Source organism: Microplitis demolitor, chromosome 10 (genome assembly GCF_026212275.2).
Source record: "Microplitis demolitor isolate Queensland-Clemson2020A chromosome 10, iyMicDemo2.1a, whole genome shotgun sequence".
NCBI classification, from domain to species: Eukaryota; Metazoa; Arthropoda; class Insecta; order Hymenoptera; family Braconidae; genus Microplitis; species Microplitis demolitor.
The window spans coordinates 4653060-4667044 of record NC_068554.1 but is presented as its reverse complement, the minus strand read 5'-3'; the positions used below and the strand labels follow the sequence as shown (position 1 = coordinate 4667044).

Genomic DNA, 13985 nt, shown 5'->3' with positions numbered 1-13985 from the left:
ACTGTTCTTTTATTCGAAGGGTAGTTGAATGCACTAGACATAGACAGCAATAAATATAATGACGGAAAGATGTACCGTAAAACGGCGAAATTGCCAAATATTGAAGATCTTTAGAGTTGGTTAGACATCTTTAACACTTAATCATTTTATTATGATTATTATTTTTATTATTATTTAGTGGTGTGAGTAAAAGGACACAATTGAATGGTATGTTTTTGGCTAGAGCGATGTAATAAAGTCTTCGTCTGGTGAAACTTATTCACGCGGTTGTAAAGAAAGTAAGCTGGCGTTCCTTCCTGTCTAGCCGTTTTATTTTTATTTCTATGGATTTTTATTACCGAGCATCGAATTGTGTACATTATACATTAGATTACATTGTACGTAAGATGTTTTTATAAAAATAAAAATCGAATAAAATGACTATTTTAAATTTTTTGCGCAATAAAATTAAACAACAAAACGAACAGTTTTGAATTTTTATATGAAGACGTTTGAGACAGAGAAATGAACAAGATGGGCCATTTTGTGGAGAAAAAATTAATGGGTGGGTTCTAGTAAACTAGAAGACTGCTTTCATTAAATGTACGTAAAATTTTCTTGTTTTTATAGAAACGTTCTTACATTTTATGGAAAATTTTTCTATAAGTTAATAATTTCCATGATGTATAGAAATATTATGAAAAGTAATTTTTGATTACAAGCAAGTGACAGTTGATGGATTTAATTTTGCGCTAATGGTCATTTGGATTGGATCCAGCCATTTAAATTTTGAATTTTAATGCGTGTAATATTATAAAAAATGTAGTGTATAGTAACAGAAAAAAACACGAATTCACTGCGAATCAGTGAATAGTCAATATTTCTATAGCTATAAGTATACTACTAATTCAACCAGTGGTATACTTATAACTAGTTTCCAGTGAATATTCCCTAATTCGAAGTAAATTTCACCAATTAATTTTTAGGGAGTACACAATATACTATTGCTTATGACTCACGAGGAATAGAATTGAATGTACTTTAAAATAATATTATTAACATAGTGAAACGTAAAAAAAAATATATAGGGACAGAAAGGGCAAAACAGGACCCTTCCGCCCAAAAAAATTTATAAAAATTTATTTTTTCCAAAATTGTTTGTAGTCCTAAAAATTAATGATTTATGAGTCACCGGTAATCAATATAAAATAATAAAACGATTACAATTTTTTATTTAACACATCCAGAAGTTCGACAATTCAAAAATTATGCAGAAATTTTTTTATTTCCTCAATTCTTGACACAATTTTTTTCTCAAAATATTTATAAAATTTTGATTCAGTCAATCTGAGTAGGATTGATCAGATAAGAACACTTTAGATCCTAAAAGTATAGTCAGATTTTTTATACAATTAAATGGGGTATCTGAATTTCGAATGGTTTGCCGATTCTGTATATAAAAGATGAATTATTCAAGTTATGAAATCGCTGCCATAATGCTAAGTAAATCTGCATTTTGACATGACCCCATATTAGTCCTTGGATTACTTCGTATACAAATTAAATCACCACAACATTTTTCAAAAGGTTCAGTTCCGCCGATATAACACTATAGTTAACAAAATAACATTAATAAATATTTGATACTCGATTATAATTACTGTGCCAATGATAAGTAAATAAATTTTTGTTAGTCTTACATATTGGCCTTCGTTATGACATTGATAAGCAGTCATTACAGCAAATGGTTGAATAAGAACAATCAAGAATAAAAGTTTAAACATTTTAAAAATATCTATTTAAATAGATAAATTTTGATAAATATTTTTCTATAAATTTATGTGTAACTGTTGTTTTAATCTCGATTATAACTTCGTAAAGTATAAGACTGAATTCAAATGTGGTCCTTCGAGCCAGATGAATTCACACTTTTGCCGCAAATTTATTAATCTAAAAATTTTTTTTTTTTTTACGTGAAGTGAAGTTTGATGTAATTTCAAATGTTATTCGATTAATGAACATGAAAAATCGAATCATGCATTTATATCCCAATGATATAGTCGCACAAGTGGGTTAAATAAATAATAATAATAATAATAATAATAATAATAATTGATAACAGTTGCACATTTAAAATAAGAATTGCATATGACTTTTTTGGATTAAAAAATATTTTAAAAGGTATTTGAGTGTGAACAGTTGATAAAATTTATAAATATTTATCATTAAAATTAATTTATGAATAATTCATAACAAATATTTATAATTTGATAACTTCAAATGATAAAATAATTTTAGTGTTACAATTATCGTGCAGAGTAGATTTATTATTATAAATTTTGCACATTATAATAATAGTCCATAGTTTTAGCTTTCTGGCAAATTTTTGTATATTTGTTTTAATTTATTTAAACCGGTCAAAATATCGCTTTGAATGTGAATTCATTATTTTCTGATTATTTACTTCGATGGGAAATAGCCTTTAATACGTTTTCGAATAATGAACGATTAGGAAGTATTAAACAAAGTAGTATATCAACATGTCTGAAAAGACTAGTTTTAATATTTTTTTCTTAACATTATTTGAATTCATTATTAATCTTTTTCGTTTAAAATATTTTCATCCAAAAAAGGCCGACTTTAAACTTGAACATTGTTTCAAATTTATCAAAGCTGCTGACAGTAATAGTAAAAAGTTTATTTGTATGTAGAATGAATATTATGTTGAAAATATATAATTATAATTGTCTTTAAAAATGATAATATTTAATTGAAGTTGTTTAAGTTGAACGACAGCTATAAGGCATTGATAATACTATCGACATATTTTTTACCGTCTTACATTGGAAGTAAGTAAATAACTAAATACTTAATAGAGTTAATTTATTAAAATCTCTTAGAAGATTTTAATTAACAGTGCAAGATAAAGGTACACTTTTAGTTAATGTATTTAATATTTAATATAAGTTTACAAAAAGTATGAGTACATGGAGAAGAAGAAGATGAAGCTGGAGCTAAAAAAGTATAATTATTATTACAATGAGAGGAACTGTTAAAGTAATAAATACAAGTAAAAGCTGTAACAGTAGCTAACTTCCTGCAAGAGTTCTGGAGAGATTCGGCGCTAATTACCGGGCATTAATAAATATTAGTTTCAACGAAACTTGAAAGCAAGATGGATCCTCCTGGGGCCGTAGGCTAGAACGAATTATCACGTTGTACACTCAGAATATAGTGTTAATGTAGAATACTCTCTTTCTCACTCTAATCTTTGCCACCACAAAAACCCACCATTTTAACTCTTCATGCTCTTATTTTTCCTGCTCTTTTATTTTTATCGTCGGTTGCGTGACTCAAAGCAAACTTTTTGTAAGGCACGATCTCGACTGTTGCAAATAAAAAAAATGTTGAAAAGAAAATAAAGAAAAGTTAAGAATCCTTAGTAACTTTTTGACGATATAATCTCTGCCTCAGATTTCATGAGTTTTTCTTTTGTATATTAATAAATACTCGTCAGATTATTAAGAAATTTGACAGAGAAATAAAGTAAGTTTTTTTTAACGTCGGAAATTAAAATTTTTTCGGCAAAAATTTATTTATTTTTCGTTTTTTTACTAAAATTATATGTTGGGTATCAAATCAAAGCTTATTTAAAATTAATTGTCGGTTAAGTTAAAAATTTGATGATTAAAATAAAAATGAAAATGAATGTAAACTCTACACTGTTAAAACAGCGGTGTTAAAATAAAATAACACTGATGTAAGCAGTGTAATTTGACGGTGTGGAAATACTCGTGATGAATCGGTGAAAAAAAATTCCTTGAAAAAAATCGGCCAGATAGACAACGATTCTGTTGGTTGGGTGGAACTTGAAGATTTTGTTTATTTGGATAACGTCTCTGATGGTGGGTTTGCAAAAATTGATGCTGGTAAAGAAATAGGAATGGAAGAACATAAAGATTGTTCATTCGTAAATTACGGGCAAAGAGATGTTAATCTAGATGATATTTATACGCACAAAAAAGGTTATACTGTCACCAGAGTACGATTCAATAGCGATCCTAATATCGAAAGTGCGATACAATTAGAAGTACACATCACTCCAGTTAATTTTTCAAAGGGTTTGCTTGTCCCAACAAATGATAATCCGAGTAAATGGTTGACATCTGAAGATACGCCCGCACGTGACTTTGTTCCTTTTATCCCACGGTATTATTTCATAATCATATTATAACATATTAGTTATAGTTATCTTTTCAAATTTTTACAGGACAAAGGTTGATTTGACTAATAGACAAAACCCTACGAAATTTGAAGACAATATTCCAGATACACAAGATGATTCACAAATATGGTTCACAGTGTCTGACAAATGGCAAGAACTTGGAGAAAATACGATCCCGATCTTTGATGGACAGCTAGTTTCGCCACATTCAAAAGTTGCATTGGATGGTATAGGAATTTTTCATCGTGGCAGCGAACAGTCTGGTGGATTTCTTAGTTTTAAAGTATTTAGCTTCGATCTTTCGAAATATTTTAACCCGACAATAACCCCGGAAAATATTGAGCTATTTAAAAATAGTTATGAAGATGAAATAATAAATCATCCCGTGGAACCTGAATAATAGTTAAAAACTTAATTATTCTCTTACAGTAAATTAGCGAAATCCACTAGCAAATAGTAAATATTTACCAATTCTCACTAGTTTACTTTTACAGTGTATTAAAAGTGTTGTTGTATCTTATTATATATTGAAAGTAAAAGTTTCTGCAATCTTTGATCATTAACTATTGAAGATTCTTATTCTTCTGTGATTACAAATATTGGAAATAAAAGAAAATTTATTTATTTATTCATCAATTGAAATATGAATTTTGTGTTATTATTATTTTTTTAAATGGTTGAATGTTTTGTTATTTATTTCTTTTTCATTTATCGGGTAATTGTTGTTTTTTTGTAAGTCGCAATTAACTAGTGTCAGTTATCACATTGTTAGAAATTGCTTCCCGATACATAATCGCCATAAATAACAACTTTTTAGATAGCGAAAATTACAGTAGAAACTAAGTATTAAAATAATTTTAACTGAAACTAGCGAAGCTATACCACAGTTGAAGGTGTATGTTTCGAGTGCAAGCAATTTAAACACTAATAAAATGTTTAAAATAGTTTCACTATTATTTCTGTTATTTGGAACCGAAACAATAATTGCATTGGATCTTCCAATAGTATCAGATATCCAGGACATAATAAGTCTTGCCCACGATTTATCGGATTTAGCATCTGGAAACGTACCTCTGGTACCATCTATCTTCGGAGGAACTACTGTGGATCCTACGATCGCCAAATTGAACGGGCTATCAACACAAATCGAGGAGCTAACAAAGTTATTCAACGTAAAAATGGACGCCGCGTTGTCACAAATATTGACCAGCGTGCCACGTGACACTGATTTTAGGACACGTATGGGTCAGTTGCACAAATACATAACCCGTATCAATGGTCTATTTGATGACTATCGGCGCTTACTGAAATCAGCAAGTAAATACAATCAATACAGTATAAACCAATTTATACAAGCCACTACTTCTTCACAAGATGGTGACTTGCCAGAAATATTAAATCAAATCCATCGACTATTTGTAACACAGCAATCTGATGATATACAAGGAGGTCTTTTGGAGCTTGCAGTCCCTATTTTTAAAGTAATTATTCTTAAAATAATTAAATTAATCATTTTATTTATTTAATTATAAATTTTGTTTCAGGATATGAAACCAGCATCTTTATGCAACCGCACTATATCACGGCAGCAACGTGTTTATAACATTTATCGAACGGTTATTTTTACAGAAATAAAAGGATATATCATGAATTCATATTCTTATGGTCTATTATCTATTTTTCATAACAGTAAGTTACAGTACAATCTGGTTTTGAGTAACCTGGTAATAAGCAACTTTTCCTATTTATTCTTTAAACCGCGGCCATTCTGTTTACTTGATTTACCCTGAATTTGGATGTGCACTCCCTTTATAAGCAACGGACATAAAATTATACTTTTACTTCAATACGCATACAACACTGACAAATAGTAAAGAATTTGCACATAACAAAATAGTTGCTAATTATAGTACGTATTGATTTATAAATTTACGTCCAATCAAGGTCAATGAATTAAAAAAGCAATGCACAAAGAAATGAAAAACGTCAGTTGCTTATAAAAAGAGTGCATTATGAAACGCAATACTTGTATTGAATACGTAGACTCAAGTTGTCATTGAGTTGAAAGATCGTAGTGAGGGAGAGCCATTTCCAAGAAATTTTGTCCCCTACACTCCCTATTGATTGCTGATTACCCAATTATATTGTATGAGCATAAAATATAATTTTTTTATCGTGAATTACACTGTTACCAGTACGTTGGTTTCATAGACACTGCAGCTTTTATTACGCAATTCTTGACATTATTTAGTCACAATTTAATATCAGTATAACAAATTACACTATAATCATCGTAATGGTAACCTACGATAGTCCTTCGAGCCACTGCGTTTTGCTTATGAGCCTCAAATCAAAAGTAAAACTAACTAATAATTTTAAATTATCATTTCACAAAGAAGATAAATATTTTCCTATAGATAAATTCTGATAAAATATCACTCAATTGATTAATAATAAAAATAATTGAATTTAGCATCTTTTGAAGAAGAAGTTAAAAGGTCTGAAGAGAGACTTATAAAAAATACTTATGACTATCTATCAGCTACTAAAGAGGCATTGAAAACAGTACCTAGAGAAATAATTGTTTGTGATCCACCAGAACACATTAATGGCAAGTTATTATTTAATAAATGGATAAATATAAAAAATTCAATGAAAATATCATGTGTTCCAATAGGCAAAACATTCGCGGAAATGAACCGCGCAGTTCAAATGACGATGCTACATGAATATATGTTAACATCTGATGGAAGTTGTGGCGGTTCATGCAGCGGCATTAATACACATAAGATCTACCGTGAGTACGAGGATTTTTCAAATCACAAATGGTATCCAGAGAATCCATGCCAGGGATTGATAAACGAGTGTCGGGACATGAACTATGTTGACTTTTGTGAAATGGTGATTAAATATTCAATAAATGATATGTTATACTCACAAATTAATTTGATTTAATATATTATAGCCTGGTAATTTCAAAGAACGTCTGATTTATATAGACCATTTTAATGACCGCACCTATGGCAGCAACAAAAACTGTTGGTTCGGTAAAAAGAGCGTACTTAGAACGCTAATGATTGGTGTTTATAAGTGTCACCCCTGCTTGTGTCAATGTATAGAAGACAAAGCCGAGTCAAAGGCTACTCGCACAGTGAGTTTCAGAAGACAAAGAACGAATGTTGACAAAAATATGTGAGTTAAAAATTTTAATTTAAACAAATGGTCTATTTATTTAATTTGAATTACTAGGATACTGACCGGTATACGATTTATCGAAAAAAATGAAGTGATTCATCTGCAAATTGAGCAGGGAAAGCTGATTGAAGATGGCCGTATTGAAAACGGTACTACTGAATGGCTACCGATTGACGAATTTAAGTATGATGCAGAAACTGAGGGTGGAGCTTTCGTAAGAGTTGTTGGTGATAAAGAAATACCAATGAAGAAAGATATAGATTACGGGTTTATGAACAGCTCACGTCGCTACTTTTATTTAGACGATGTCATCGTTGAAGAACCAAATCATGTCATTACAGGTGCGAGATTGGCAATCGCGATGTATTCTCCTAACGACTTTCAACTGGAAGTCCGGGTAACAAGGTTCAATTTCACAACTGGCTCATTGATGCCGCTGGATCCAAAACGTAAGGTTCGAGGGAATGTTGACAGTAATGGCGGAAACATATCTTCACAATGGATCTCTGCAGATTTGCTTATGATATTTACAACTAAAAAAAGAGCTGCGAAAAATCGGTATTACAACTTTTAAAAATAAATTTTCATAGCTTATTGTCCTAAGAGGTTAACAAGCGATTGTGAGTAAATGTTGGCAGCTCAAGCCTTCAGCTTATGATGCCAACGTTTGAGTTTTAGAACTTAATCTTGCCGTAGTACATGAATTTTTTAAATTTTTGCCTTAGAATTGAAATTGTTATTTATTTTATAGAAAAGTTGTGGACGTCAAAGAAAAAATGGATCCTGTAAAAAGCTATAATAATATACCTGACTCAGAAGATCATTCACGAGTGATGCTAACGCATTCGAGTGTTATTGGCGATGTCGGACAAAGTACGATCCCGTACTTTGATATTCAGCCGGTGGTTCCAGAGCCCAGAGTCGCGCTGGACGGAATCGGACTTTATCACCGCGGCAACGGTGAATCTGGAGGATTTTTGAGTCTCAAGCTTTTCACTCACGACATTTCAAAGTATTTGAATCCCATTATAAATTCGGGCGAGTTAAGTCCAGAAGAAATGAAGGACATCAAAGAGGAGGCTGAGTTTTCAGAACTAGCTTAGATGTTTCTTCATCGATTAACAATTAAAGTTTTTACAAACCAAAATGAATGCTAACTTTTCTATCATTAAATTTCTGATTAAAAAATATTAATACCTATTTTTTATTGTTAATTATTACTATCATTTCAAAACGATATTTAAGCAGCTCTCAAGATATTAAAATTTTTTTTAAAAGCCGTCCGTGTTTTTAAAAAATAATTTACAAGACAAAGACAGAATTTCATGACTTTATTCACGATGTCATTATAGTGGACAATTTTCAAGTTTTGCAGTTTAAAGATGATGTAGAGTCGACACATAATCCTTGAGTTAAGTAAAGTTGGCCATCATTATTCGATGGTTCTTCGAGCAGTAGAGAGAAAACAAGAAGACGTCTATACAACTTCTTATAGAGATGCTGGTTTTTAGAGGATGTTCAAAGTAGTTTGAATTATTGAACAGGAGGAAAAAATTTAATAACAATAATAAAAGATTAATAAGTTTTTTTTTTCACCGCAACTTGCCAAGTTTTGAGATAGAAATTTTTAACTATTTTTAGACCATAGAATTTCCTTATTAATTTTTCCTTCTTGTTTTTATTTATTTATATTTAACATAAATCTACAATTGAGTTTTTACGAAAAATTAATTTATTATTAAATAGATATTTCTTAGTTTTTCTACGACTTCAATATTACACCGTAAAATACTGGGAAATTGATTAAATAGTAATTACATTTGAAGTGATTCAATTCGTTATTTTTATTTTCAAGTCTAAGAAATCTATTTTATTTCAGAGAGATTTAAACTTCAAATATGCGCATGTACGGACTATCAATACCGCGAGAATATATTTATTGATTTAAATAAATAATGCAACAATCATAGAAGTTCATTAAGTACCACAGATAATATCATTTATAATTTAATTCATTTTCTGGTTTTTGTAATGAAAAAATTTATATTAAAAGCGAAATTTTTTTTCAACGAATTTGCAAACTACCGACCAGTCGTTAAAAAAATTATTAAAACTAGATTGCTCCTAAATTTGATAATGAATCAGACTCGGTTGTAAAATATTAAGTTATTACATATATTTTTAAATAAAGACGAATCATTAATTGCATAAAGTATCAAGTATCCTATCGATAAAAGTACTCAATATATAAAAAAAAAAAATTATTATTTTATTTCGAAACTAGTTCAATCATCGAAACTTCTAAAGATTGTTTCATAAAGATAAATTTACTTATAAGGTATTAAATATTTTTAAATTAAAAAAAAAAAAAGTTGTTTGGATCTTTAGAAGTATAAAAATGTTTAAAAACTAGGGCAATCTAAAGATAGCAATTTTTTCTCATTATTATAAGATTACAATATACTGAGAAAGTTGCGTCTTCAGAATATCAAAGACTCTTATCGATAAAGAAAATAAGGAGATAATATAATATACTTATACTTGAGTATATTTGATGTACAGTATAAAGGAAAAACTTCAAGGAAACTCAGTAGTAAAAAACATCAGTATATTTAGTAATTCTTAATGCCAAAAAAAAAACCATTTATTTAATAAATTTCAAAACAAGTCCTCATTCCTTGAGTAAAAAGTTTGAATTTTATAATGCCGTTATAATTGAGAAAAAGAAATTATATAATTAAAGGAAAGATTAACGGGAATGGGCAGTGATTGCAATTGGAATTGAATCGAAATTCGATAAAAAAGGAATAGATATGGAATGTTAAGACAAAAAGAGTTGAGTGTAAGTTTAAGTTAAGAAATGAGAGGAAAGGCAGTAAGATAAAGAGTGAATCAGCTATAAGGGTGACCAACCGATAAAGTTATTCAACGGCCAATTAGCCAAACGGGATGTCAATTATGCGAACTGCACATTTCTCTCTTATCTCACTATCCCTTAGCTTTAATTATCTTTCACTTGATTAATGGCATAATTTGACGCTCAATGATACCACATTTATATTCACCGACAAATGTTTCCGAAGAACATTTAATCTCATTTGGATTAACTTTTGTTTTAAAACCTCACTGTTTAAATTCTTATTACTGTTTTTTATCATTATTTAAACTACCTCTCGTTATTGCATTTATTATTTAATTACATTATCTACATAATTATTTCATAATTTCATGCAATTAAAATTTATTTAATATTTTACTCCAATTAAATTAATTAACACTTATTTTACGTTTATTCATTTTAATAATTGAAATATTTATTTATTTATTTATTTATTTATTTATCAATAAAATAAAATAAATTTAATTTAAAATGATGAAATTATATTATAAATGTTTTTTTTTTATGATAAATTAAGTGGAGATAAGTATAGTGAAGAGAAACAAGTGCAATTGTAAAAGTTATCGAACCCGTGCACGTCTGTCGAATAAATATGAAATTGTAACTGGGCCAATGGACGTACCGCGAAGAAAGAGAGGATGTACAAAAGTAAAAAGTAAGACTGTAGGGCACTTTGGGTACAAGAATACGGTTAAATAAGTTGTACCAGTAGAAATAATAATAAAAAAATAGTAAGATGGTTATGGAAACTGGTAAAATATTTTTGTGATAAGACCAACTCGCGACTTTATGAACTTGCAATATAAATGGCTCTGCGTTGCGGGTTTATTAATGGGCTACGTGACTGGCATTGTAATAAAAAAAATGTGTAATAAAGTTAAATAGAATAGAACTGTGAAAAAATGCTTGAAATAAATTGAAAGAGTTCGAGAAAGAGATGGATATTAGAAGCAATAATTTGACTTTATATCAGCAATATTTACTTTTGTATAGATATATATAAATCTACTTCCCCTAGCTATGGTATTCTACCTTTTACCTCACCCTAACCCATTCTTTTCTCGCTTCTCTAAGCTAAACTCTCATCTAACCGTGCAATAGAGACCAAAAATCTCAAATATTTCGGCTCATATCGATTACTCTATTAGTAACTTCTCGTTCATCGTCCATTAGCGGAGCTTTATATTAAACATCCAAATAATCAATAAAAAAATTTTTTTTTACGGAAAATTTCAAATTGGCTACCAGCGGTCTGACCAACTTGTCCTATTCTATGTTACAAATTGATGAACAAAAAATTTTTTTGCCTCAAAAATGGTGACTCATTTTACGAAAGTCAATGAAGCAGACATCAGACAAATTTAAAATTACTAATAAATGGAGAAAATAATAAAAAAAATAAATTTAAAAAAAATGCGCATTTAAAAAATTTAAAAATTAATAAGTGCATTTTTTAAAAATATTAATATTTTTTATTATTTACTCTATTTATTTGTAATTTTAAATTTGTCTGTCTGTTACATTCACACTAATCTCATACTGCTCCGAATTCCCTGATATTTATTTTTTTTCTCTAATAGTTTAAAATTTTCTACTGATTAAATGACACAAAATTTTACTTACAATTTATATTAAAAAATAAATGAGCTTGATATTTTTTCGATAAATTTATGTAGATATTTTTTAATTTTAAATATTATTAATCAATTGATCTGCCACAGATAAAAATAAAATTAATATTCTCATGTATAATATCAAAGTATGACGGTCACTAAAATAGAAATGAAAAAAGCAATTATTTGATGCTAAAATGGTAAATAATTAATTTATAAATTACTAGTGAATTTTTCAGTTAAAAAATTAAAAAGTTAAATACTGTTCAGATGAGAGAGAATAAAATAAATGACTATGCAAATATTTTAAAAAGTAATGTCAATTAAAAAATCAAGTTTACTTTAATATTACGGATCCCTGTCGTGTACAAATGCAAAACCAACAACTGTGACAGAATTCAACTGAAAATTATAAAGTCAAACGAAGCTTGAATATTATTCCGCATGACCCAGTCACCGAGTGTGTGAGTTTTGTACCTGTGTGGACCCGCTATGAGCTTCTATGTGAATTTAATGACTACAATTACACGTATATATTTATGTACCCATCGTCCTACAATAGTACCGATGTGTGTACATGCCTATGAATATGTGAATAAATAAGTGTATCTATATATATATACAAATGTATGTGTCTCATGTTTAGTCGTCGAAGTGAGTATTCATTCAAGCACTACCTGCCCGTAAAAGTTGGTTGACACGAACTACTAAAGACTACCCGGGTTATCTGGACCCAGATGTTGGAACCGTAATCTTCATCATGTTTTACTTATTGCTATTTTTGAACTATAATTAAAAAGTCCTGTACTGCTTGTTAGTAATGAAGACAGCTGAATTTTTAATTAAACGATTCAATAAAAATTTCATAATATGAGTCATGTATTTGTTCCTATTATTTGCTTCGGTAAAAATTTTAATTCGAATAAATTTTCAGTTTTACTACAGAGTAAAAAATCGCAGACTATACCCGGGCTAGAGATAAAAATTGAATTTTGAATTAATTGAAAAGTTGAACGTAAAAAATTAAAAAAAAATGACGTTTTGGATCAACTGTAGCTTGCAAACACTATTTTATTCCGGTTCCATGACAACTGATCCCTGACAAGTAATCACACGACAGTTGATCCCACAGACATGATCCAACTGACAACTAATCTTCTAATTTATCAGTTTCATAAAAATTTTCATAACTTTTCCCTGTTTAAAAATATTGATTGGAAAGAGTTGAAAATGATGAAATTCAAATTCTTTTCAATAATTTCAATTCTTTTCAATCAATATTTTTTACCAGGGTCGTTATCATCTTCGAAACCTTCATCTTCATCATTTTCAACTGAGTGTCAGTGGGATTAATTTAGGGATCGCTTGTCGTGATATCAAATTGTTGGGATCAGTTGCTGGCAGACCTTTTATTGCTAATATGTAATTAATTAAGTCAATTTTTTTTTTTCGATTCTTAATATCTTTGAAAAGCTCAAAATTATTATATGGAAGAAAATTTATTAAATTCTCAATTAAATATTTTTAATAAATAAAAAATGTAATTTTATCAATAAATCATGATCATGCAAAAAAATTTTTTTAAAATTCAGTTTAATTGAATTTGCGAAATATTTTTTGCAGTACGTAATTGAATATTATTGGTGCATTCATTACACAAATAATAAAATGATTTTAATTTTAATTGAATATATATTTTTATGACAACCAATGATGTTGAGCTGTAACGATATATCCAGTAAATTTATATTTTATTTACTAGTATTTTTATTTAATTAACTATAAAAACATTTTATTGGTACGTGATAATTAAATTGAAATTTAAAAGTATATTTGAATGCATTTCAGTATCGATATTTGATATTTGTTTTATAAATAAAGGGAAGAAAAATATCAATAAAAGTTGCGTTCAATGAAATTGAAAAAATTATACCTTTTGATAAATGAAATGTAAATTTAATCGGAAATAAAATTTCCCTGATAATAACAAATTTAAAAACTGGTGAATTCATTGATATATAAAATGAATTTAGGACGGAAATAAAGCAAATGAAAGTCTTCCTGTAATTGGTAA

At 28.8% G+C, this 13985-nt stretch overlaps 1 protein-coding gene across 1 annotated transcript; it reads left to right on the top strand.

Moving 5' to 3' along the window:
* The first annotated feature begins 3922 nt into the window (after positions 1-3922).
* Positions 3923-8502, top strand: LOC103580338 (uncharacterized). Its single transcript, XM_008562058.2, has 9 exons — positions 3923-4188; positions 4250-4431; positions 5150-5685; positions 5749-5893; positions 6678-6815; positions 6882-7105; positions 7170-7396; positions 7454-7957; positions 8151-8502. The coding sequence occupies exons 1-9, from the start codon at positions 3923-3925 to the stop codon at positions 8500-8502; spliced, it is 2574 nt and encodes an 857-aa protein (XP_008560280.2).
* The last annotated feature ends 5483 nt before the right edge of the window (positions 8503-13985 follow it).